The sequence below is a fragment of the Callionymus lyra genome, chromosome 7 (genome assembly GCF_982586985.1).
Source record: "Callionymus lyra chromosome 7, fCalLyr1.hap1.1, whole genome shotgun sequence".
Classification (NCBI taxonomy): domain Eukaryota; kingdom Metazoa; phylum Chordata; class Actinopteri; order Syngnathiformes; family Callionymidae; genus Callionymus; species Callionymus lyra.
Window position 1 is genome coordinate 29,107,396 of NC_141824.1, and position 24,636 is coordinate 29,132,031.

General features: G+C 40.3%; 1 protein-coding gene across 1 annotated transcript; it reads left to right on the forward strand.

Annotated features, from left to right (window-relative positions):
- Positions 1 to 255: 255 nt before the first annotated feature.
- Positions 256 to 12,765, forward strand: taok1a (TAO kinase 1a). The gene is made up of 20 exons (XM_087796370.1): positions 256 to 512; positions 2,937 to 3,183; positions 3,781 to 3,852; positions 3,941 to 4,042; positions 4,708 to 4,753; positions 4,831 to 4,927; positions 5,012 to 5,125; positions 5,201 to 5,292; positions 5,388 to 5,481; positions 5,577 to 5,658; positions 5,928 to 6,095; positions 6,210 to 6,410; positions 6,489 to 6,608; positions 6,708 to 6,944; positions 7,014 to 7,142; positions 7,218 to 7,421; positions 7,485 to 7,724; positions 8,394 to 8,606; positions 8,706 to 8,888; positions 9,723 to 12,765. Exons 2-20 carry the CDS (start codon positions 3,052 to 3,054, stop codon positions 10,227 to 10,229), a joined length of 3,033 nt encoding a protein of 1,010 aa, XP_087652496.1. The 5' UTR covers positions 256 to 512; positions 2,937 to 3,051; the 3' UTR covers positions 10,230 to 12,765.
- Positions 12,766 to 24,636: the final 11,871 nt, after the last annotated feature.

Below are 24,636 nucleotides of genomic sequence, written 5' to 3' on the forward strand. Positions count from 1 at the left end.
CATTTCACAGTTAAAACGTATTATTTGTATTTGCATATTTAAAAATGTGATTTTGTCTGTTATTGTATGAACACATTTTAATAAATCTTAATCACTCTATACATTTAGGGTAATTGTGTGGAATTAGTGTTTTTATTTAATTATGATAATGTTGTTCAAGGGGATGTTTGTATGTCAGTGATCCACCACTTGATCCCTTTGCTTTATCCTCGTGTGGAATCTTTTGAACTTCCCTCACATTCCCACTTCCACGAAGGGAGGCGGCGGTTCAGAGCTCGGCGGCCATCTTGGAACAAGACCTGCCAGCGAGTGGGACCCAAGCTACACTTCAAGGGTGGGGATTCGAACCGGGCTTTAAGTCCATAATCTCCACCTCACCACCGAGTGACAACACCAGAGGCCACTTGGATTTGGAAAAGGGATACATCGCGCTAGGAATGTAGCCAGGGGAACACTTTTCGGATCTGTTTTGAGTTCCACGCCGTTCTTGAAACCTGGCCTGTCACAGGAGGGTGAGTTTAAAGCTAACTGGCTAAGCTAATGTAGCAAACATCACATAGCCTAGCCCACTAATATCACAGTTTATCACACAAAACTCATATTTTTGACGGGATGGCTTGCCATTTGAGTACAAACACAACTAGCCTGATACTAACTGTGGTGTATAAAAGACGGTGGTTGTTTTATTAAATGACACGTAACTTATTCTGGCTAACGTCAAGTTTGGTGTGTAGCTAATCTCAGCAGCTAATGGCTAATTTTGTATTGCTCATTTAAATTTGTGCTGTTGCGATTTTCTCTTCACCGTTTTGCTCCATTTATACCTCCTTTTATGACTGTTGATGGAAAGTGACGGTTAATTCCTCCTTCCAGAGTTATCCTAAAGTTGTGATGCAATTGTGGTGAGGCAACACCTAGCCACAGGTAACTTGCTTTAGCTTCATGTGGATACTAAAAGTCGTTAAAACGGCGTTTTCCGATGATTATTTGTCTACTGTACTTCAGTTATTGACATTGTCAGTATTTTAATCAGAAGTTCTGGACTGTCCTTAAGCAATAAACTGCTTTTCAAACAGATTTGATGTGCATCTTTATAATGTTACCAGTGCCACATGTAATTGTGTCATATTATAAACTTCGTGAGCCATCATGTAAGTTATTAAGATGGTAGTTATTTGTCTTTTCTTATAATATGTAGTATATATGTCAAATTGATCCTTAAATGAGAGTAACCAAATGTATGACGTCCAGAGAAATGAGTCGGATTTTAACTTTTTTTCAACGGACAGATGTAAATAGATCATACATCTGAACACATTTGTGTGAAATCACGAAGAGTTAACATGGCTAAATTTAAATGTTGGCTTATATTGGGTGTCTTGTTATACATTTCTACTTTGTATGAACTTTGAACACAAAGATGTACAGATCAGTACACCACATGATAATGATCCCCTTTTAGAACGGATTTTTAATTATATGACAGTGCGGTCAACTCCATTCCTATGGCGCTATAGGTTGTGTGAACAGGAAATGCTGAAAAAACAGCACAGTGAGAGCACAAATTGGGAATTCCAACCCTCCAGCTTTGTTGTCTTGTCCTGCTGCATTCTTGTGCAAGTTTGTGTCTGTACTCTTTAAGTTGTTTATCAGTCTATCGACATATCTTGCATCTGTCTTTTAAAAGGGAAAAAAAAGAGAAAAATTTCCCACCATTTGACATCAATGTTTATTCATGCAGTAAAATTTAGCAAGGGACAATATCAATAAAGGCCCATAGCATGTGGTAATAACGCTTCAATTCAGAACTGTAGGAGCATCTATGTAAAAAATTAATAAATGAATAAGCGTGTTGAATTGTGTTGTTGTGAGACAAAAGATTTCTGGTTCAACTGGGGGCTGTGTCTCCCAGGCAGGGAATGAAGTCTTGTGACTCAGGCGTCAGCTCAGCATCTGTTTGCAGCTGATCATCTGAGCTGAGAGGAACTCAGTTAAATATCCTCAGTGATTTTTAACAGTTTACATCTGTACAACAGAACCGAGGCTTCAAATTAAAACCACTTAAGAAGAAGCATGTAGTTGAGAAGTTAGTGTTGGTAAGCAATTATAGCTCCATGATCTTTTTTCTCTCAAACAATATAAAGAGGTTAAAAGTTATATTTTATAGAAACTAGAAACTTATAGAAAGTGTTTTATAGATTTTATATAGTGTGTAATGTAATTTCTGGAAGGAGATCTCCAGAGGGATTAATAAAGTCTATCTATCATCGATCTATCTATTTAGTGTGCATGTGGAAAAGAAGAGACGGGGACAATTCTGTATTAGTTTAGGTTGTTTCCTTTTTCCGACAGAAATGGCCAGACAAGACAGTGAGCTTATCATGTCAAATCATTGGAATTGGAAATCTTTTAATCACTAGTTACATTGCTTGGAAAACATGTGTTTACCAAGTGTGTACTGGTTTGTCAGGTAGTCCTCTTACTGGAATGCTTTGTCTTGGTGTAACGCTTGCCTCACAGTGGTGCAGTGTATCGATGGTTACCTTGCTTCCTTTGTTAAAGATTATCAAGTTTAAGACAGTTTTTTGTATCGTCACACCCCAATGGAAATTAGACCCCCCCCCCTCCACATACACAAATATATTTTTCAGTCGGTATGCATCTCAAATGGATTCATGTAGAAGCATGGTGACGAGTATTTTTTTCATATAACTTTCCCAATCTTTCCTTTTAATAATATGCTCTTGTGATTGACCTTCACTAATTAGTCTTCATATGAACAAATCGATTTAACAATTTATTTGATATATACTGATTATATACCTTTTTAATGAAATGAACCAGTCGTGAAATAAACATGCTACAAAGTTTGCATGTGCATTTTGTGCATTGTGCTTTTACCCCTTATTTAATGTATTCTTTTCTTTCTCTCTCAGCTCTTAACACATGAGACCATTTTCCTTCAAATGAACCACCAGTGGGGGCCTGCAAGTCGCTGTCGCGGACCCAGATAGTTCCTGGCGACAGCGGCATTGCCCCCGTCTCCCCATTATGCCCAACAGTATTCGGGCGGGGAGCCTGAAGGACCCCGAAATAGCTGAGCTATTCTTCAAGGAGGACCCAGAAAAGCTCTACTCGGATCTGCGTGAGATTGGACATGGCAGCTTTGGTGCTGTTTATTTTGTAAGTGCTATACAAAAATATTTTGGTAATTTGCAGTAGTAATTGATATTAACTTTTTTCTTAACTTATTATTTTTTTCATTTTATTTTCTTAAATGCACGTTTTTCTTCTTTTTTTTTTTTTTCTGAAAAAATGTTTACATTGAATGATTTCAATAAAGTGATCAATGTTCATAGTTCAATACAACACATTTTTGTCTACAAAAGCACTTCAACTTGGCCACCCTTGATCTCAGTTGACCACCCAAGCAAGAGGGTAAGCGTGTAAGGGTCAGCAGGAAGTTGGTTATAAACACTGCAATTTGTCGCTAGGTTCAAGAGAATACTGGCGTGTGTGGGCCTCTTCTAATCCCTCAATAGTTCACTGTTTCATTGAATGGCAATAGCTGGCCTTCATTTCAAGCATATAAGGAAAGTGTTCAAATTAGTACCTAAACGTTCCTCATTTAGAGAATCAATATTGGTCGACCCAAGTAAAAGGTACAATTGCACATTATTTTAACAGGAAACCGAGAAGTTGGGATTGATGTTTATGGGGTTTATCTCATCTTCTAGACCAGACCAGACACTAAAGGCTTTTGTATGTTTTTATTTTCAGGCACGGGATGTGCGGACAAATGAGGTGGTGGCCATCAAAAAGATGTCCTACAGTGGGAAGCAGCCAATTGAGGTACATGCTACTTGAAGACATCACCACCTGCTTTTTCAAACAGACAGAACACGATAAGGGGAATAAACTGTACTTTTCTGTGTCTTAGAAATGGCAAGACATAATCAAGGAGGTGAAATTTTTGAGAAGAATACAACATCCTAACAGTATCGAGTACAAAGGATGTTACCTGAGAGAGCACACAGCCTGGGTAAGGACAATTTGTATTATTTTTAAAAATTTTAAACAATGTTTACAACATATTGATATTAACGGCCATCAAGATGGGGTACTCTTGTTGGACCCCTGGTATTGAAAACTACAAATGTATTTTTCAATTACTACAATAGCTCTTGTTGACCATGTGTAATACTTCTACTGCATCTCTTAGTCCAAACTGATTTATATTTGACAAGGGTTGGCAAAGGCATCACAAAAAGCATTCAGTAGTCGTATACTTTTTCACTTATTTTTTCATCAGACCCCTGGAAACTATACCTAAAGTATAAAACTAAAGGCACTACTTACTTGATACCTACGTATAAGTGATGGGTTGATGAGGCCTCATGAAGCAGCATCAGTTGTTGAAGCTGAATTATGATTCAGTGTCATTATTTTGAAAGCCCAGTAGATGGCACTCTCTGCATTATTATACTTGGCTTTGAGCTACAAACCCAATGGAACCTGGCATCATATCACTGAGAGTGACATCTAGTGGCCTTTCAAAATGATGACAGTGATCCATGATTGAGCTCCAACAACTGATACTGCATCATGAGGCCTCATCAACCCAGCTCTACTACTTGTAATACATTTTTGATTCAGGGCTAGCTGCTTTGAGACACAGTACCTTCAAAGTTCCCTTCTATTTTACAGCTGGTGATGGAATACTGTCTGGGTTCCGCTTCAGATCTGTTGGAAGGTAAGTTTAAATGCAGTTGTCGTCATCCTTGTGAGGGATTTCATCATCAACTCTGCCTTTGTCTGCGTCTCCTTTAGTTCACAAGAAGCCTCTGCAAGAAGTGGAAATAGCTGCAATTACCCACGGTGCTCTTCAAGGATTGGCTTACCTTCACTCACACAACATGATTCACCGGTATGTTTCCAAAAGTGTTTATTTTTCCTCTTGTGTGTCTCCTGTGTTTCGAATTCTTATCGTTTTCCTTTGATGGCCCGACAGAGATATCAAGGCAGGAAACGTCTTGCTCACAGAGCCAGGGCAGGTCAAACTTGCTGATTTTGGTTCTGCCTCCATTGCCTCTCCAGCCAACTCCTTTGTCGGGACACCATATTGGTAAAAGCTTTTTTAAAGTTTCCTTATCGCTTTAAGCCTGTAACTGTGCCAATTATTTATATTAATTTATCAAAGGATGGCGCCAGAAGTTATCCTTGCTATGGATGAGGGTCAATATGATGGCAAGGTGGACATTTGGTCTCTTGGAATTACCTGTATCGAATTAGGTAGGTCTTGGTCTCTCTATTGATGTTTTTCCTTTTCAAAAAGCTGTATTTAAAGTGTATTACATTTTTTCTCTTTTTTTTATTCTTTTTCATAGCTGAGAGGAAGCCTCCACTCTTTAATATGAATGCGATGAGTGCCTTATACCACATAGCACAGAATGAAAGCCCAATGCTGCAATCAAGTGAATGGTGCGGCTAAAAAAGAAACATTGGAAAATGACATAGTCTCTTGGCATAAACATAACAAATAATCGTTTCTGTCGTTTCTTTTCAACCCTTCTCAGGACGGAATATTTCCGAAACTTTGTTGACTCTTGTCTTCAGAAACTTCCCCAGGACCGGCCAAATTCTGAGGAGCTTTTAAAGGTAAGTGTGTTTTGTACAAAACCTTTAATAGTTAAAAATTACGTTTAATCTTTTGCAAACTTTTAAAAGTGCAAAAGAGGCATTTTGACTTTAGATCACGTAGATTTTAAAAACTTTTCTTTGTAATAACATAATGTATGTATGCATTATAATAATGTATGTATAGTATAATAAAAAAGTTATTATTAAAGTCTGCGTAATCTCTATTTATAATTGACTTCTTCTCACCTCCTTAATGGAATATCACCTTTGCTGTATTCTGTTTACAGCATGCATTTGTCCAACGTGAACGACCAGAATCTGTTGTGTTGGACCTGATAAATAGGACCAAGGATGCAGTTCGGGAGCTGGACAATTTGCAATATCGTAAAATGAAAAAGATTTTGTTCCATGAAGCTCACAATGGCACCGCAGCTGAGGCACAAGAAGAAGAGGAGGTTATTATTTCATTGCTGTAGCTACCAGACAATAAGACAAAAAAAAGTTTTTATTGTCAAAAAATCAACTTTGTCTTTTCCTATGATGTTAACGTGTCATTGGCTATTTTTTAGGAACCAGATCAAAGCGTGGGAAGAACTGGTACCGTGAACAGTGTTGGGAGCAACCAGTCTATTCCCAGTATGTCAATTAGTGCAAGCTCCCAGAGCAGTTCCGTCAACAGTCTAACGGATGGTGGTGATGACAAGAGTGAAGCCGACTTGGAAGGAGACCACACAGTTATGTCCAACAGCTCCGTCATTCACCTCAAACCGGTAACTACAATGAAATCTCTTCTTAGCCCTGAATTAAGGAAAGTACTGCAATTGTGATGGTGATACAATGTATTTCAGGAGGGAGAAGAACCTTCAGAACCTCACATGCGGCCAACTGAGTCACAGTCACCACCTGCACAAACTCCACGACCAAAACGCAACCGTGAACACTTTGCCACTATACGCACAGCATCAGTGGTAACTTCCAACTAAGTTTATTCCAATATTTAACTATAAATAACTAAATGATGATGTATTGATAATGGTGATTAAAAAAAAAAAATTGTATTCAACCAGCTCACCCGCCAAATAAAGGAGCATGAGCAGGATTCTGAATTGCGGGAGCAGATATTGGGGTACAAGCGGATGAGGCGACAGCACCAGAAGCAGCTGATGGCGCTAGAAAACAAGCTGAAGGCTGAAATGGATGAACACCGACTTCGTCTTGATAAAGAGTTGGAGAACCAGAAGAACAATTTTGCACAGGAGATGGAGAAATTAATTAAAAAGCACCAGGCATCAATGGAGAAGGATGTATGTAATTTGTTTTCACTGAATGTATCTTATATTGGGTTTAATTTACTCTGACCTTATTCTTATCAGGTGAAAACATTTAGCAACGATGAGAAGAAGTTTCAGCAGCACATCCAGAGTCAACAGAAGAAGGAACTTAACAGTTTCCTTGAGTCTCAGAAACGGGAATACAAGCTTCGTAAAGAACAACTTAAAGAGGTAGGAGATGGGTTATTTGTGTACATGATAATTGTACAATAACTCTTAAGTCAAATTATTTTGTACTTATTGTAGGAGCTCAATGATAATCAGTCGACACCGAAAAAAGAAAAACAGGAGTGGTTGTCCAAACAGAAGGAGAACATCCATCACTTTCAGGCAGAGGAGGAGGCCAACCTTCAGCGAAGACAGAGGCAGTACCTGGAACTTGAGTGCCGCAGGTTCAAGCGGAGAATCTTAATGGCACGTCACAATATCGAACAGGATTTAGTGAGAGAGGTCAGTTTCTAATTAGCATTTTAAGTCATTGAGTGAGTGATTTCATGACTGTTTTTGGTCTAGGAGCTCAATAAGCGTCAAACCCAGAAAGACTTGGAGCACGCCATGCTTCTGCGACACCATGAGTCCATGCAAGAGCTTGAGTTTCGGCAGCTCAACACCATCCAAAGGACCAGAGCGGAGCTGATCCGCCTGCAACACCAGACAGAACTGACTAACCAGCAGGAGTACAACAAGAGGAGGGAGAGGGAGCTGAGACGCAAACATGTCATGGAGGTTCGCCAGCAGCCCAAGAGCCTCAAGGTGAGTGACAGTCAAGTCTTATGATAATGTGTACGTTGCTTGAATTTTGATGCCATCATTTAAACTTCAGTGAAAGGTTTTGCACAATTGGATCAATAATATTTAAGTTTATACTTGATCTACAGCGTCAGCTCTACTATTTCAGCACACAAAACAAAGCGTTCAATAGCATTTGACGCAAAACGGCAACAAATTATTAGAGCAGGGGCAAGCAATTAAAAATCCTAAGGGGACATATTATCTATGGCAGCCCAAATTTACAGACTAAGTAAAAGAGGGTTAATATGAAGAAAATGTATATCGATTAAAAAAAAACCATAGAAGACTGGAGGGAAAACATGGCAATATCTTATAAGCAATATTTGGCAAGTGACTTTAGTTACTAAAACCAAGTTACAATCTTGGTTACTTCTTTCAAAAGATGAGACTATGCATTCTGGAATGCACCATAGCAATCCTCTGTCATTGCATGCATCATTTGTTCGTGAGAAAGCAGTGCAAAGTAAGTTTGGGTCACCATGACCCTGAGATAACACAAGGGGTAAAATGTTTGACAGTGTTTATATAATTAAATTACACCATTATGAAATACGTAAGTAACTATTGTTTTCAACAAATTCTTTTTCTGACATTTTTGTCTGATTCTGGCCCTGTTATTTTTTGTGACAGTCCAAAGAGCTTCTGATCAAAAAGCAGTTTCAGGACACGTGTAAGATCCAGACAAGGCAATACAAAGCCCTGAGAAATCACCTGCTGGAAACGACACCAAAGTCCGAGCACAAGGCTGTCTTGAAGCGTCTGAAGCAGGAGCAGCATCGCAAACTGGCCATCTTGGCCGAGCAGTATGACCACTCCATCAATGAGATGCTTTCAAGCCAAGCGGTGAGTCTGGCCTTGTGGAGAAAATAAATTAAATTTCAGATTGAAGTCTCACAAAATGTCATTAAGAAAAATGTATTTAAAATCCCATCTTGCCAACAGCTACGTCTGGATGAAACTCGGGAATCTCAGGGCCAAGCGTTGAGGATGCAGCTTCAGCAGGAGCTTGAACTACTTAATGCATACCAGAGCAAGATCAAGATGCAGACTGATGCGCAGCATGAACGAGAAAGGAAGGACCTGGAGCAAAGGGTGTCCCTTAGACGGGCTCTCTTGGAGCAAAAGGTTCTTGAATTCATTTATTATTTGTTTAAACCTGATGGTCGATAGAAATCCAAGCAATGAGTGAGAAGTCAAGTGCAGTTGATACCAACAGATACTCTAAGAAAAAGTGTTGTGGACATAATTTGTAAGGCTTGAAAGTGATGTACTGCAATTACACTTCCAGTTCTATTTTAAAATGTCACCAATTTATTGATGAGCCTTTTTTTCTTTATACATCAGTCAACTTACTTGGCATTTTTTTGGTTAGCATTAAAGGACTGCCCTCTACTGAAGAAATAATCCAAAAGAGTTTAAGTAGTTAAAGTTAAATAGTAGTTGGCCAACTTTGAAACGGAACAAAAATAAACATGTTGAATAGCTTTGAATACATATTTGCAAATAGAAAAAGAGGGAGTCTGCTGGGTTTTACTATTTGGGGTTGCTGCAGTTGTTCAGTTTAAATTCCGCAACAACTGTGAGTCTAAGGATGACGTACCAAGGGTATATATAGTGTTATATTACCTTGTTTCTATTTCATAGATGGGTTTATCCTTTTTCTTTGTTGGTTGCCATATTCCAAGATGACAGTGCTAGGATCCTTTGGGGTCAATTGTGTGGCTAGTCAAGACCCCATTGATGGTCTTAAGGATATGCTGAAAAAAAAATGCTGTTTTCTCTTGGTGACAAGTTAGCATTGAAATAATGCAAGTGTGCTATAATAAAAGTACAACATGGTCTGCATAAGTATTTGAAAAGTGTTTTCGCTTTTCTATTCAAGCAGTGTCAATAATTTACAACAACCAAGTGCTATATCAATTTTGTATTTTCACCGATGTTCATTGTTCTTGCTCTCAGATCGAGGAAGAAATGGTGTCCCTGCAGAATGATCGTTCTGAGCGCATCCGGAGCCTTTTGGAACGTCAAGCTCGGGAAGTTGAGGCTTTCGACTCAGAAAGTATGCGCATGGGCTTCAGCAACATGGTGCTAGCGAACCTCTCACCAGATTCTCTCAACAAAAGTTTTCCTGGAGCCACAGGAAGTTGGAGTCACCAACATCAACAGCAGTCCCCTGGGAGCTCTCAAGGTTCACAGTGGGGTTCTGGCCACCACGGCAGCCAGCGCCACTATCACTCCAGTCCTGGAGGGGCACCAATGCAGCAGGCCTGGCAGCAAGGTGCCGTTCCTCAGCAGTGGGGGCATACATCTGCAATGTCCCAAATTTCCCGCAGCAGTGTCGGGGCGCAGAATAGCCCTCAAGGCTTGGGAAGGACACCACCAGGAGGGCGTAATGAGCAGAGCATGAGCAGGAGCACCAGTGTCACCTCTCAGCTGTCTAACGGGTCGCACCTCTCCTACACATAGATCCACTGTGGATTGTGCAGGCAGAATCTGAAAGCGGGACAGAGTTCTAGGCGAGCCCCTGCAGCATGCTGCTGTCGACCTCCTCTCCTTCTCTGCTGTCTTTAAAAAAAAAACTTGCTCAGGTCAAAAGGGCTAGAAGAGACTTGGCTCTTCCTCACAGCGAGCCAACAGCACTCAAGCATACATCTTCTTTTTTTTTCGCAGAGAGAAAAAACACCTTTCCTGTCCAACTCCCATAGTTGTTTTCTCTTCACACACGTGCACCTAGACACACATACACATGTGCTTGCAACAGCCATTGTTATCATTTTGCACATAATACACTGTCAAATCTCTGACACGTTGATAAAGGCAAACACTTTTCCTCCGCCTCAATATTCAGTTATACACTGGCCAACTCTGATGCTGTCTGATGACACAGCAGCTTTAACTGAAGATACTTTGCTGTGGTGATTCCAGCCTGCTGTGATGGTCATTCTGATAAAAGTAGATGCCTTTTTATTTAGTCACTTTTCTATTCATCATCAGCCTCCAGAACACTATAGATTAAGAACCAAATATTTATCTGTTTCAGCAACACTACTTGTGTGCCTTCTTTACATTTTGATTGTAGATTATTTTACCTCTAGCTTTGTGGGAAAATAACAACGTTCTTCGTTCAAAATGCTGCCAGCACACTTGATATTAACTTGGCAAAGTCTTACAATGGGCTGTGCTGAACAGATTGTGGATATCGGACTTTTCTATCCTAGCTCTGTGCAGATTTTTATCATGGGTCAAACAATACGTGTGCCTGTTCGCATGACATTTGCCTTTTAAAAAGAAAAACAATCCATGTACTTTTTTTATTAGTGCCTTTTAAAATTGCTGCCTTTTAAAGCACTTTATACGGCTGATTATTGTACATTTGAATATTTGTTTTCAGAGTGTTATGTTGGTACGTAAGATGTGAGGATGAGAAGATGTTTTTATTTTATTCTTTTTTTAAGATCACTGTCCCTATTACAAATGGTGTTTGGTTAACTACAGAATGTGAGATAATACAATATTAGAGAGTTTTGTGTTTATCTGCTTTGTTTTTATGTTGACATTTAAACCCACAGGAAGAGTTTACTGCAGGTTTTTTTTTCAAACTCTTTCTCCAGTTACTCATGGAGCATACTGGTTTGTGACTCTACGGCTGGGCATGGACCAGTGGTTATCTTAAGCTAATTGTCCTGACCATGACAGCAGGCTCGACACTACTTGGACAACACTGGTAAAGGAATGTGGGAGCAATGACTTCATTTGCCACAAGACCAAGGATATATTGGCAAATATAATATAGTGACAAATTAATATAAGGATTGACCAAAAGCACAATGACAAGAACGAACAAGGCAAAAAAGCACTTATAGGTTGTTGTTTTGTTTTTTTGTTTTGTTTTTAATTCCCTCACAGCTTCAGCTCCAAGTGATGATTTAAAAGGCAGTTTAAATCAGGCAAGAGACTTTTTTTTCTTTTTTTTAACAATGTAACTGACCACATGTTTTTTCAAAATACTAAATTCTCTCTAAAGATCAGTTTTAGAGAAACCAAACTCCAATACTTGACCTTTCAATGACTGTTGGATCTTAAAGTAGTGATTTATTGTGGTATTCATAAAGCTCTAATTGATGCCTGTGCTCTCTCGCCTTCTCTAAGCAGACATTCGAGAATCTGAAAACGAGGATAGATTTGTGTTCTCATCAAACCCATTTCATTTTATTGGAATGAATCTGCTCTTAAAGTTATTACTCCTCAAGTTGCATCTTGTTTTGCAGTCTGGCTGTTACATGACTATCTACACTCGTCTTCTCTTGATGCATCAATCCTTAATCTCAAGGCATGTTAATATCCATAAAGCCAAGAATCATCTGCCAATAAATCCTCGTCATGCCAAGTTTGTACGCATGTTAAAAGATTTGTGTTGACATTTTGTGAGTAAGGTTGGATATTTTGTTACCTACAATCATTCAAGGTCCAGCTGTTTGTTTATATGTTTTGATGTCAACCTTTTGTCCTACTGACTGAAAGCATACAAGCGGCAAGTCTTGCAACAAAAATGGTCAAACACTGTGCCATACCCAGTGAGTTACCAAGCCCAGATACCACTGCATTGTTTCAACTCCGTGGTTTTTACTGTCATTCAGACTATATGGTGTCAAATGGTAAGAGAAAATGGTTTGTTCTGGTCTTTCAGCCAACATTCTCAAAATAAGATAAAAGTGTGTAGTGGCAAACAAGAGATTGCAGATGTCAGTATTCTTTGGCTCATTACCACTAGAAACTTGCATGTATTAAATTGTACAAATGGAGGGACTATATGAGAGTTTATGAAGATATTACGTAAGAGATGACATAGTACTAAAAGTGGATATAAATTGTAAAATGATAAAACTGAATTATAAAAAAAAAAAATAGAATGGATTTACTATTTTGTTTGTATTATATTCACTATTGTGTTGGCAGAGGGATATGGAAAAGAAATCGGCTGTAATAAAGTAATTTTAGTATATACTGGCTTCTTTGTTATTGACTCACTTCACTTTAGCTTCAACAAACCAGTGAACTGTCTGTGGTGTCCACTGCATGACTTTTTTGGTTAAAATAGGATGGATTACTTTGGTGCTACAAGAATGTTTAACTTTAGGCACATGTTCTGTCAACGTAATTGAGACATTCTACAAAACAGGTGCCAGTATAGGAATCCAGGGCCCAGACCTCCAAAGCCCTCACCACAGGCTTCTGTCTTCACACAAAAGATTCATGAAGGTTCATGACCCCTTTTGCAGGTGATGTCATGTTTAGCATAAGTTGTGAGGTCTCTGTGTCATAGCAAAGGGAAAGCTGAGCCCAAAAGTAAAGCTTTCAATGCATCAGTCTCTCTAATTTCTATTTCCGAGAAATAGGTTGAAGAGCTTAGTCATTTAGAACCATAAGTAAAGATCTGCTTCTCCACGTTAAGAGAAGCCAGTTGGCTCGATAGGACCCCTTTTTAAGATGTCTCTCAGGTCAGGATGCATAGATAGATAAACTTTATTAATCCCTCTGGAGATCTCCTTTGGGAAATTTGGTTTCCAGTCACAGCAACACAGACGATAGATTCATAAAACAAGTGCAATAAAAAGAAAGTGCAAGATGACACAATCTAAATCTAAAGATAAAGTACATGTACATGTTTTCAAGAAAAAACAAAGATTAACATGGAATAGAATCATCTTTTCACACCACTCCTGCCATCAAACTCAGAATTAAACAGCCTAATGGCATGAGGAATGAATGAGTCCCTGAGTCTATTCGTGTTGCATCTGGGAAGGTGCATTCGTGCCTCTATCTGTTTCTCTGAAAGTGTTCAGAGGATGACATCATCCATGATGGACAGTAGTTTGTTGAGTGATCTCTTCTCAGCAACTGTCACCAGTGAGTCCAGCTTCATGCCAACCACAGAGCCAGATGCATGTACAGCAGACAAGTTGTCACTCGGTCAACATGGGAACACCTTGGTATTGGTTAAGTTTTTGGTGAGAGTGAAGCCTGGGTGTCTGTGCTGAAAGCAATACTAAGGGCTATTTGCATTTTACATGTATTTAAAAAGATATATAATCCAATTCACTTTGTTTTTCGATGGTTTAATAGAATAGAAATAGGGTGAAATGTTAACTATGTGATCCAGTCAGAATATACGGACGGCAGATGAGAAGGCATAAACCTGCCCAAATCGCCCCGCCCCAGAACCACATGCGACTACACTTAAGTAAAGTTGGCTCGATATTTGCAGATTCGATCTTTGCGCGTTAATAACTCGGGAACGCTAAGGTGTTGAATTACAAATCTTACCTTTTTCAAATCATAGTCACCTGCTGTATTGACTACAAGCGCGTTTGAACCTTAATATCTCGTCATATTGTCCTGAGAAAATACACGGATTTATATGCAGGCGGCAAGTGAGGCGGTGTATAAGGGACCGTCCTCCAATAGACGAACACCGAAAAAGGGTTGACTTCATTTAATTCCCGTCTTTATAACTCTTTAATTTAAGTTATTATGGTCACCATGTTCATGTGTATAAAGAAGGGTCTCCATATATGTTACCACACTCATTCGTTTTTTACATTTCTTTTCAAAATCACTATTTTTGTCACCAACTCTGATGGTCACCAAATTCCGGTCACTTATGTAGTACCTTCATATCAAGTTACTACACACATTCGTTTTTTTAATTTCTTCTTGAAATTTTCAAAATCACCATTTCTGTGCAATATTTCACATACATTTTTTAATAGCTTTGTAATGACAACTCTTATGATTACCAAATTCATGTCACTTATGAAGTGCCTTCATATCAAGTTACTACACTCATTATTTTTTTAAATTTCTTCTTGAAATTTTAAATATGACCGTTTCTGTGCAATATTTCACATACATTTTGTAATAGCTTCGTAATTACAACTCTGATGGTCACCAAATTCATGTCACTTATGAAGTACTTTATATCAAGTTACTACACTCATTAGTTTGTTTTGCTTTTTATTTAATAAAATATTCAACCCTGTTTATTTTGTATGTTCAGTCGATAAAACAAGTCATTCATTTTTTGTGATGTAGTTCAACTACGGCAGGACTCACTGAAAGGGTCAATGACATGATTTTGGTGACCATCAGAGTTTGCTACTCCAGCACATAACCATGTTCCCACATTATACATAATAACTAAGACAAAGATGGTTTGAACATACAAAGGCTAGTTGGTCATCTTGTTTTTATACATATTGCAACAACAACCTTGTAATAACAATGATCAACAACATTATACTATATACAAATAGTAATGGCTAATGTAATGCTATTTTTCGCTCAATAAGTGTATATAACATATTTTTTAAAATCAAACATTATACACAACACATTGCTATATACAAATGTGTACAATAAAAGTACATTTAAAAAGTATTAAACATTCATCATGGAAATTAACTTGAACTTCACATTCAAATTCTAACTGCAACATAGCACACAGTGCCAAGGTTTTTTTTTTGCTGGAATCTGTGTTGTAGCCATTCCTAGGCATTGGATGTGAAACCACCGAACACATTTTCCGCACTGAATCTGCAAGGAAAACATTTTTAATATATACCAAGAGGTAAGAATTTACTTGTTATAATAAAAATGTAATTTACCCAAGTCAATTCCACAGAAGTTGCTCGCAGATCCATAAGTCCACAGAAGGAACAGTAATCCTCCTTTGAAACTTTAAAGTAAACACAGAGTCATCAGATATAATGAATAATAATAACAATATGAACAATAACAACATTAATAATATAACAAACTGTTTAAACAGGTATTGGCTTGAAGAAATAGTTTGGTTTTAATGTTCAGTAATAATGCATTAACCGCATTTTATGACTGCATGAAAACACTAAAAGTCTATCTTTTGGCTCTTATTTTAAAGATCTTTATGCTAACATTTTATGATGTTTGTAATTTGAACCAAAAAACTGACTGATGCGTCAATTTTTTTGTGAGGGACCAAAATTCACATCAGAGTGGTCTGGGGATTATACCATAAGTAAAAGGTTTTATTTTTAATTTCTGTCTTGAAAATAAGATAAACAGTGTTTGACTTAAATAACCTTTCATCAAAGTCAATGAATAATTTACTTAACTTTGGCTGTAATAAACAATCCTGAAATAATAATAATAATAATAATAATAATAATCTCTATTTATATAGCGCCTTTCTAGACCAGGGTCACAAAGCGCTTCGACAGCCATTCACACATACTGATGGGAGTAGGCTGCATCACATGGCACCAAATGATAATATCTTCCTGAAAAAAGCCCTAAAAATATATCATACATTTCATGGGGTTGTAGGACATAATTTATAAAGTCATATTTAAAATGTTTCATTTAAATCTAACTTAATTTCTTACTTTTCTTAAATTATAATAAAACATTTATTTATTAATTTGTGTGATTCATGGTTTGAAGATGTTTAATACCCTAAGCTTTGGAACAATCTTTCTCTCTCTTTGCACTTGATGGATCTCCTTCAAGAAACATCTTAAAACATTTTTATTTGTTTAGACCTTTCCTTGATTTTCTGGAACTCCTGTTGTGTTATCAGTTTTATCTTGATCTTTAAAATATATACTTTATTGAGTATTGTTTTGATTGTTTAAGCGCTTTCTGACCCTTGTCTGGAAAAGCGCTCTATAAATATAAATTACGTACTTACTTACTTTTATGATATAACATCATGGTGTGACTGTTTTCCATTTCACATTAATTAAGATATATAATATAATATATACTAAAATTAACACATATTTACCTGATCCTTTAAGGATTTGCTGTGCCATACTTCTCCTCATGCTGTTCACAGACATTTTCGAATGATTGATTGTGATGTTGTTAGGAAAATTTGGCAGTTCTTCTACCACCTGTCTTGCCATCTATATTCATTGAAATGCAAATGTTAGTATCAATTCATTTATTTATGAATTGCAGAAACTAAGTTGAATTTCTATCAAAAATGTCTTACTTCCATTACAAAGATGCCGCAACTAGTGCTGTCTTTTTGGTAGGAGTGTGGGACTTCTGAGGGCTCGCACTGGATATCCACACAATCTTCCTTCCCATATCTGTGTCTTCTCATTTTGAAAAACTGTCTGTAGAACACAGAAACAAGTAAAAATGTAATGGACACAGTCCTATTTAATCATTTTAAAACATATCTGCTATTACAATGTTAATTACCCAAATTTGTAGCAGGCTTCTCGCGATGCTTCCAAGTCATCTGAAGACTGGAGAGGATCCACAACAAAAATCTTTTTTTTGAAGATATGAAGATACTGTGATTTGTTTTTTTTAAACAAATGAGAGAAACGATAAAAGAACATTTTACTAACCTAAAAACTAAAATCACGATCAAAGTGTATATATATATATATGTGTGTGTATATCTATATTTACTGTTAATTAATAAAGATATATTTACCCTTTTCATCCCTTGTCTTGCCATCTCTTCTCGTGTGCCATACAGGATTTTGCCAAGGGTGTAATGGTTCAACTGGAACAGCCGGTGAGCTTTCATGTTGAGGATCACCCTAATGTAACATTCAATAGTCTGTTGAATGAGATTGTATGAAAGATGAATTTAATTATAAATATATTTTTTCATAAAATAAACGACTGACATCAAAACTTACTTCCCCAAAAACAAGCTCATCAGGCCTCAAACTGAAGAACTCCGGGTGACGTAATGTGAGCCTTTCCTTTTGGCCGATGACGGCGACAACGACCTCACTTTGTCTGCAGCTCCATAGATAGTCAACCTGAATGAAATATGTTTCAAACAGTATCTTTATGACATACCTTTTAAAGAATTAACTTGAAAACGTACTTCTTCTTCGACTGTGTTGGGGACCATGCTCCTGTCCAGAATCAGAATCAGAATCAGAATCAGAAAACCTTTATTAGTCCCGCGAGGGGAAATTCGGTTTAACAGCAGCAAGAGAAATAAAAACACCCAGAAATAAAAACGAGAAATAGAATAAAAGATAAATCTGCGCTATATAATATATACACAATCATATTTACATAAATAACAAGAGGTGCAGTTAAATAGTTATCTTGGTGTGTTCTTGTTGTGGAGTCTGATGGCAGCAGGGAGGAAAGACCTGCGGTACCTCTCCCTCACACACCGGGGATGGAGCATCCTATCACTGATGGAGCTCCTCAATGCCCTCAGTGTGTGCTGGAGAGGGTGAGACAAGTTCCTCCTCATGGAGCCCAGCTTGCTCCGCATCCTCCCTCCAGTCACTTCCTCCACAGGATCCAGGGGGCGCCCTAGGACGTAACCGGCCTTCTTAATAAGGCTGTCCAGTTTAGCCCTATCCTTTGCTGTCATGCTGCTCCCCCAGCAGACCACACTGGGCAGGCCGGATTCTCCTCTGTCTTTTTAGGATGATGTTTTTTGAAATCCCAAACCATCTTTCCACGTGGCAGTTTGTGTCTCTTGTTGGACACGTTGGAGCAGGTTTGTTGTCGTTTGTGGTTACCCGTTTTGTTTTAACTAATAGAAGCCCACTCCAGAGGGGGAATATGCCCAGGTAACTGCCCATCAGGACATCAACGATTTTCAGACAATAATATTTGTTTTGTTTTTTCGTGTGGTCCTCCACATCGCCGTTTTCTATTTCGGTCTGTACTTCTTCAAGAATTTTTTTTTTAAATGGTGGGTGAAGGGAGACCTTCCAAAGATTGTCTGGGCATCTGGATTTTCATCTTCTCTTTCTGCGTCAAGATGTGCGTCTGACACCATATCCATTGCCCCAATGTCCGTAATGAAAATCTTGAGTCTCTCCACACTTGCATGCACTTGACTAGTGCAAGTTGTGGCCATTGAAGCCCAACACAGTGGCCTAAATATTTCTATTGCAGTCTCTAATTCAGTGCAATTCTGCAACCTGGCAAAACAAAACACAAAAAAATCCTTCAACACCTTGTCTTCAGTGTGCTTTCCCACTGCCAGGGAAAAAGCTTTGATCACGTGAGCTGAGCACAGGTGCAGGATGGTCCACAGCTGTACCTCCTTCCGGGTTTTGTTTTTCTGGCAGATTTGAAATGACGAGTCCAGGTATTCTTGGATGCTCATCTTGTTGAAGGCCAGAAGGACACTTTGCATCATTGCCCAACTGTAGTGAGTCTCCACCTGATTGACTCTGATGTGTGTCCTCTGATATAATTGCCTTAAAAACTGCATCAGCCAGAATGTGATCGGTGGAATTGAATCCTCATTTGTAAGCATTTCACATATTGGTAAAGGAGGAATAATCTGGCCACCACCAGGAAGCGTCAAAGCATAATAGAAAACCATTTTTTTTTGATCGGGTATTTTGCATGTCACTCCACCAGTGGCATCCAAATAAAGTACTACTTTTTTTCTGTTGTAGATGCTGTTGAATGATGTGGAGGCCCATTTCAGTGTACATGTGGATGCCGAATGGATTCACCTTAACCTACGCGGTGAAAGGCCGACCTTCGAGCAAGAACCGAAAATGGCGTGTAGCCAGGTACAGTGCCAGTAACTCTCGGTCGAAAACACTGTACCTGCATTCACTGTCTCGAAGCTTGCGGCTAAAAAACGCTAGAGGCTGCCACACACCTCCAACATGCTGCTCAACCACAGCTCCCACAGCTATGTCCGAAGCGTCTGTTGACAACGATAAACGTGCAGCTGGTTTGGGGTGTGCTAGCAGGGTCGCTCGAGCCAAGGCCGATTTGGCCGACTCGAAGGCCTGGATCCGTTCCGGGGTCCAGTCGATAGGATCCTTAGCTGCCCGTTTGCGCAGAGCGTCGTACAGGGGCTTCAGGATGTGGGCAGCATGGGGAAGAAAACGATTGTAAAAATTTACCAATGCCCAGAAACTCCTGAAGACCTTTAGTCGTGCTGGGCAAGGGAAATTCCGCGACGGCCTGAACTTTTAATGGCAAGGGAACCGCACCTTCTGCCGAAACGCGGTGGCCTAAAAAATCAATGACGTGCAGACCAAATTGACACTTGGTATTATTGACAATTAAGCCATGTTCCTCAAGCCGCTGAAAAACCTGCTTCAGGTGGTCTATGTGCTCTTCAGCCGACGCGCTAGCCACCAATATGTCGTCAAGATAGACAAACACAAAAGCGAGGTCCCGCAAAACAGAGTCCATCAATCTCTGAAATGTCTGCGCCGCGCCTTTAAGACCAAAAGGCATGCAGAGGAACTCAAATAACCCAAACGGGGTTATTACTGCGGTCTTTGCTTTATCGTCTGCATGCACCGGAACCTGGTGATAACCACGCACCAGGTCCACTTTTGAGAACACACTAGCACCGGCTAGGTGTATAGAAAAGTCCTGAATGTGTGGAACAGGATAACGGTCGTGCGAAGTGATGTTATTTAGATGCCGAAAGTCGCCACACGGTCGCCACGAGCCATCAGCCTTAGGTACCATGTGAAGAGGCGAGGCCCACGGGCTGTCAGAACGCCTGACTATGCCTAAACGTTCCATGGTGGAAAACTCTTCTTTGGCGATGGCCATTTTCACGGAATCAAGACGACGTGCACTTGCAAACACTGGAGGACCAACTGTCGGGATATAATGTTCCACACCATGGCGGGCCACTGCAGCCGAAAAAGCAGGTTTAGTAAGCGATGGAAACTCAGCAAGTAACCGCTGATAAACGTCGCCCGCAGCTAAAAAGTTAGCGTGTGGTACATGCACAGATCCCCCAGTAACACATGCAAAAGTGGTGAAAGACACAGAATGAATCAAACGCCTGTTAGCAACATCTACAAGTAACCCATTTGCACACAGGAAGTCTGCGCCAATAATAGGAACAGTAATAGAAGCTACTACAAAGTCCCACTTGAATGTGTGTCCCTGAAAATTCACAGTCACGAACCTTGATCCAAAAGTTGAGATGCTTGATCCATTTGCTGCGCTCAACTGCAACCCACATCCCTGAGTCTTTAAGTCCCGGTGGGTCGCAGGAAGCAAACTTTTCTGTGAACCCAAGTCCACCAAAAAACGAGTCCCGGAGACTGAATCTTTGATGAACAGCAGCTCTTCATGGTCACCAGAACCCACAGCGTTTCCCGAAACCTCAAAAGAGCAAGGTGGAACACATTGTCGTGCTTTGCGGCCAAAACGCTGATGGAAATGACACCAGCTGCTCTCGCGCCTCTTTCTCACTCCCGCCACCACTCCAGCGTCGCCGACCTCCGGAACAGTGGAGACACTCTGCACGTGGAACTGTGTGGTCGCCAGCAGAACACGATTCGCTTCTTCGGCCAGACCACGACAGTCTCCCGCGGCCAAGCACGCAGAGTTTGCAAGTGCAGCGCGCACAGGAGGAGGAAGTTGACGCAGAAATAAATGAAGAAAAAGAAATCCACCTTCATCTGGTCCCAGTAGTGAAAGTATCCTGTCCATCAAATCCACCGCCGACCCGTCACCCAGACCCGACAAGGACAGCAGTTGTTCTGCCCTCTCGAGAGAGAAAACCTCCGGAGCAGAAGATCTTTGAGCGCGACATACTTGTGACGCTGTGGAGGATCTCGAAGCAGCGCCATGGAGCGACGAGTCGTCTGTTGATCGAGTGCAGACACGACCAGGTAATACTTGGAGTCATCGTCGGTAACTCCGCGAAGGTGAAACAGCGCCTCGACATGCTGGAACCAGGACGCGGGATCACTTTGCCAGAAGTCCGGGAGTTTAACAGCGGAGGCGGGGGCAGGCTGCGCAGGTGAGCGAGACATGTCCGAGGAGGAAACTCCGTGGTCTTCGTCACCAAACATGCTCAAAAACGGGGTCACCAATGTGGTAGGAGTGAAGAAGCAAGGGATGATGTAAAACACAACTTTATTCTTTACTCAGCAAAACCAAACTGAACTGTTTGTCCCGAACACACTACCCTGATGGGTGAGATAAAACCGCGCAGGTCCTAGTGCCCGCCACAATAATAATAATAATTAAAAATACATTATAAAGCTTATACACAATACAGCCTAGTCACTGTTTTTTTTTCAATCTATGTTAGGAATTAGGGATAACAACTATAATGATTCAGACATTTTCACGAGAGTAATTTACTTTGAAATTGTTAAAATAATTTATAGAAGTCTTCCTAAATTTGTACTTGCCTGGTGCACAGAGCTCCACTGGGTTTTGGACAGCAGAAAATCTTTACATTCATCTTCTTGGCAGGGACATCACCAGTCAGTTGTACGAATATCCCCATGACAACAGTCAATGTTAAGTTCTTCAGTCTGTTTTTGGGGGGTAGTGAATATCTACTGTAACAGTGATCAAAATACACGGAGCTTTTGAGGTCATCTATAGTCTGCTAATGGCCTCTGATTAGTGTTTCATTTTCAAAACAACTGTACATTTCACCACTCTGTTTATCCATCCTACTGAAACCAGTTGTCCAAGATGGGGTTGTAAAAAAAGAAAATATAGAGGCTCACTTCACTGTTAACCCTCTACAGGAACCTCCTCAACCTCTCAAAAAATATGCTGTTTGAGACTGTGTAGGCGCATTCACAAAATGTTTATGACATTTTTCGTGATATTATAAGAAAGACACTTTTAAAGGATGGAGTGTAGTAACATCAGTGGTGGTTCGCGAGGGCCAACAAAGCCTTCTCTGCTGGCCTAACAAATATCTGCATTACAGACTTATTTTATTGACAATATTTAGATTAGATTAAACTTTATTGATATGACACTTGTGCAGTAGAAAAACATGTAACAGGGACAAAAACAGCGACAGAACAGAACTTAATTATCATAAAAATGATAATTATCATTCCAAATGGTCTATCCACTTCCTTTCATAGCTTACTCTGCTTCATTAATATTTATAAAACAGTATTCATCCAATCAGAGTTCAGACATTATCTGTCACTAGTTTGTCTAGAGCTCCTCCAAGGACCATCACCTTACCGTGGTTTGTGTATCCCAATGATTCAGGGAGCTATGTTGCTGGGAGCCTGGTACTAGGCTCCTAGTAGGGGTACTCATGGCAAAAAGGTCCATGATGAGAGGTCAGACTAAGTATGGTCCAAAATCGACTCCATGAAAAATAATTATGGAATCAAGTTAACACCTGGAGCCAGTCCTAGGTGCTGGCCCACAGCGACGAGCGCCTGGTGGCCGGGTGACCCAGGTTGCCCGGGCCGGGTTCAACACCTAATGAACTGCACGGACATTCCATCCATTCCATCTGCATCCCATGGGCTCACCACCTCTGGGAAACATCTCAGGAGTCGGGTGCACTTCCAACTAGGTGGCAGTGGAAACAGGGAGCCTCGGCATACGAGACCTGGGCTGCATTGGCTGGCTCTGGGGACGTGGAAAATCACCTCTTTTTTGCAGGAGATTGAGTGTTACCAGTTGGATCTGGTGGGGCTCACCTCCACGCATAGCTTGGGCTCTGGAACCCAGCTCTTGGATAGGGGCTGGTCTCTGTCCTTCTCCGGTGTTGCTCATTGTGTGAGGCGTCAGGCGGGTGTGGGGATACTCACAATCCCCCAGCTGAGTGCCTCTATATTGGAGTGCGCTCCAGCGGATCAGAGGGTTGCTTCTCTACGGCTTAGGCTAAATGGAGGTATAACTAGTTTCATCTGACTTGAGGCGGTATGTTGTGGACACCCGGGTGAAGAGAGGGGCAGAACTATCAACCGATCACAATCTGGTTGTGAGCTGGCTCCGATGGCAGGAGAAGCATCTGGACCGACCAGGTAAACCCAACATGTAGTGCTGGTGAACTGGGAACGTCTAGAGGACATAGCTGTCAGAGGAGTTTTCAGCTCACAGATCCGAGAACTTTTGCCAACATCCCTTTGGAGGTTGGGAACATCAAACATCAGTGGTCGGTGTTCAAAGCCGCCATGGCTGAAGCTTCAGTTGAAAGCTGTGGTCTGAAGGTCCTCTGTGCCTCAAGGGGCGGAACCCAAGGACATCTTGGTGGACACCTGTCTTGCCGGACTCCTGAAGCAGTTGCAAAGTACCGCCTGGCTAATGGGTGCTGCTTCCGCTTCTGGTGTCCAAGCTGTTTACATTAAGGATGTAATGTTGCTGACTTCAACTGAGGACGTTGTTGGACGTTGAAAAGAGTACTTTGAGGAACTCCTCAACCCGGATGTCCCACCCTCTCTAGTGGAAACAGAGCTGGAGGCTGATGGACGGGCTTCATTGATCTCTCGTGCTGAAGTCACTGTGGTGGTCAGAAAGCTCCACAATGGCAAAGCTGCGGGATTTGATGAGATTCGCCCAGAAATGCTGAAGACTCCACACTGCTGAGTGTTGAAGGGCTGTCTTGGTTGACTCGTCTCTTCAACATTGCGTGGGAGTCTGGGTCGGTACCTGATGAGTGGCAGACCGGGGTGGTGGTCCTCCTCAGCCTTCCTGGTAGAGTCTACTCTAAGGTCCTGGAAAGGAGGGTCCGATCGATGGTTGAACCTCAGATCCAAGAGAAACAATGCGGGTTCATCCTGGCCGTGGACCAACTCTTCACTCTCTTGACGAAAATGTGAAATATTGCACAAAATAGGTGATTTTGAAAATTTCAAGAAGAAATTAAAAAAACTAATGAGTGTAGTAACTTGATATGAAGGTACTTCATAAGTGACATGAATTTGGTGACCATCAGAGTTGTAATTACAAAGCTATTACAAAATGTATGTGAAATATTGCACAGAAAAGGTGATTTTAAAAATTTCAAGAATAAATTCGAAAAACTAATGAGTGTAGTAACTTCATATGAAGGTACTTCATAAGTGACATGAATTTGGTGACCATCAGAGTTGTTATTACCAAGCTATTACAAAAT

Bases quoted from the DNA above. Each gene is read 5' to 3' on its own strand.
- taok1a (XM_087796370.1), top strand. From the start codon at position 3,052: ATGCCCAACAGTATTCGGGCGGGGAGCCTGAAGGACCCCGAAATAGCT. The intron at 3,853-3,940 runs GTACATGCTACT...TCTGTGTCTTAG, and splicing joins GTGGGAAGCAGCCAATTGAG to AAATGGCAAGACATAATCAA. The intron at 4,928-5,011 runs GTATGTTTCCAA...ATGGCCCGACAG, and splicing joins TCACACAACATGATTCACCG to AGATATCAAGGCAGGAAACG.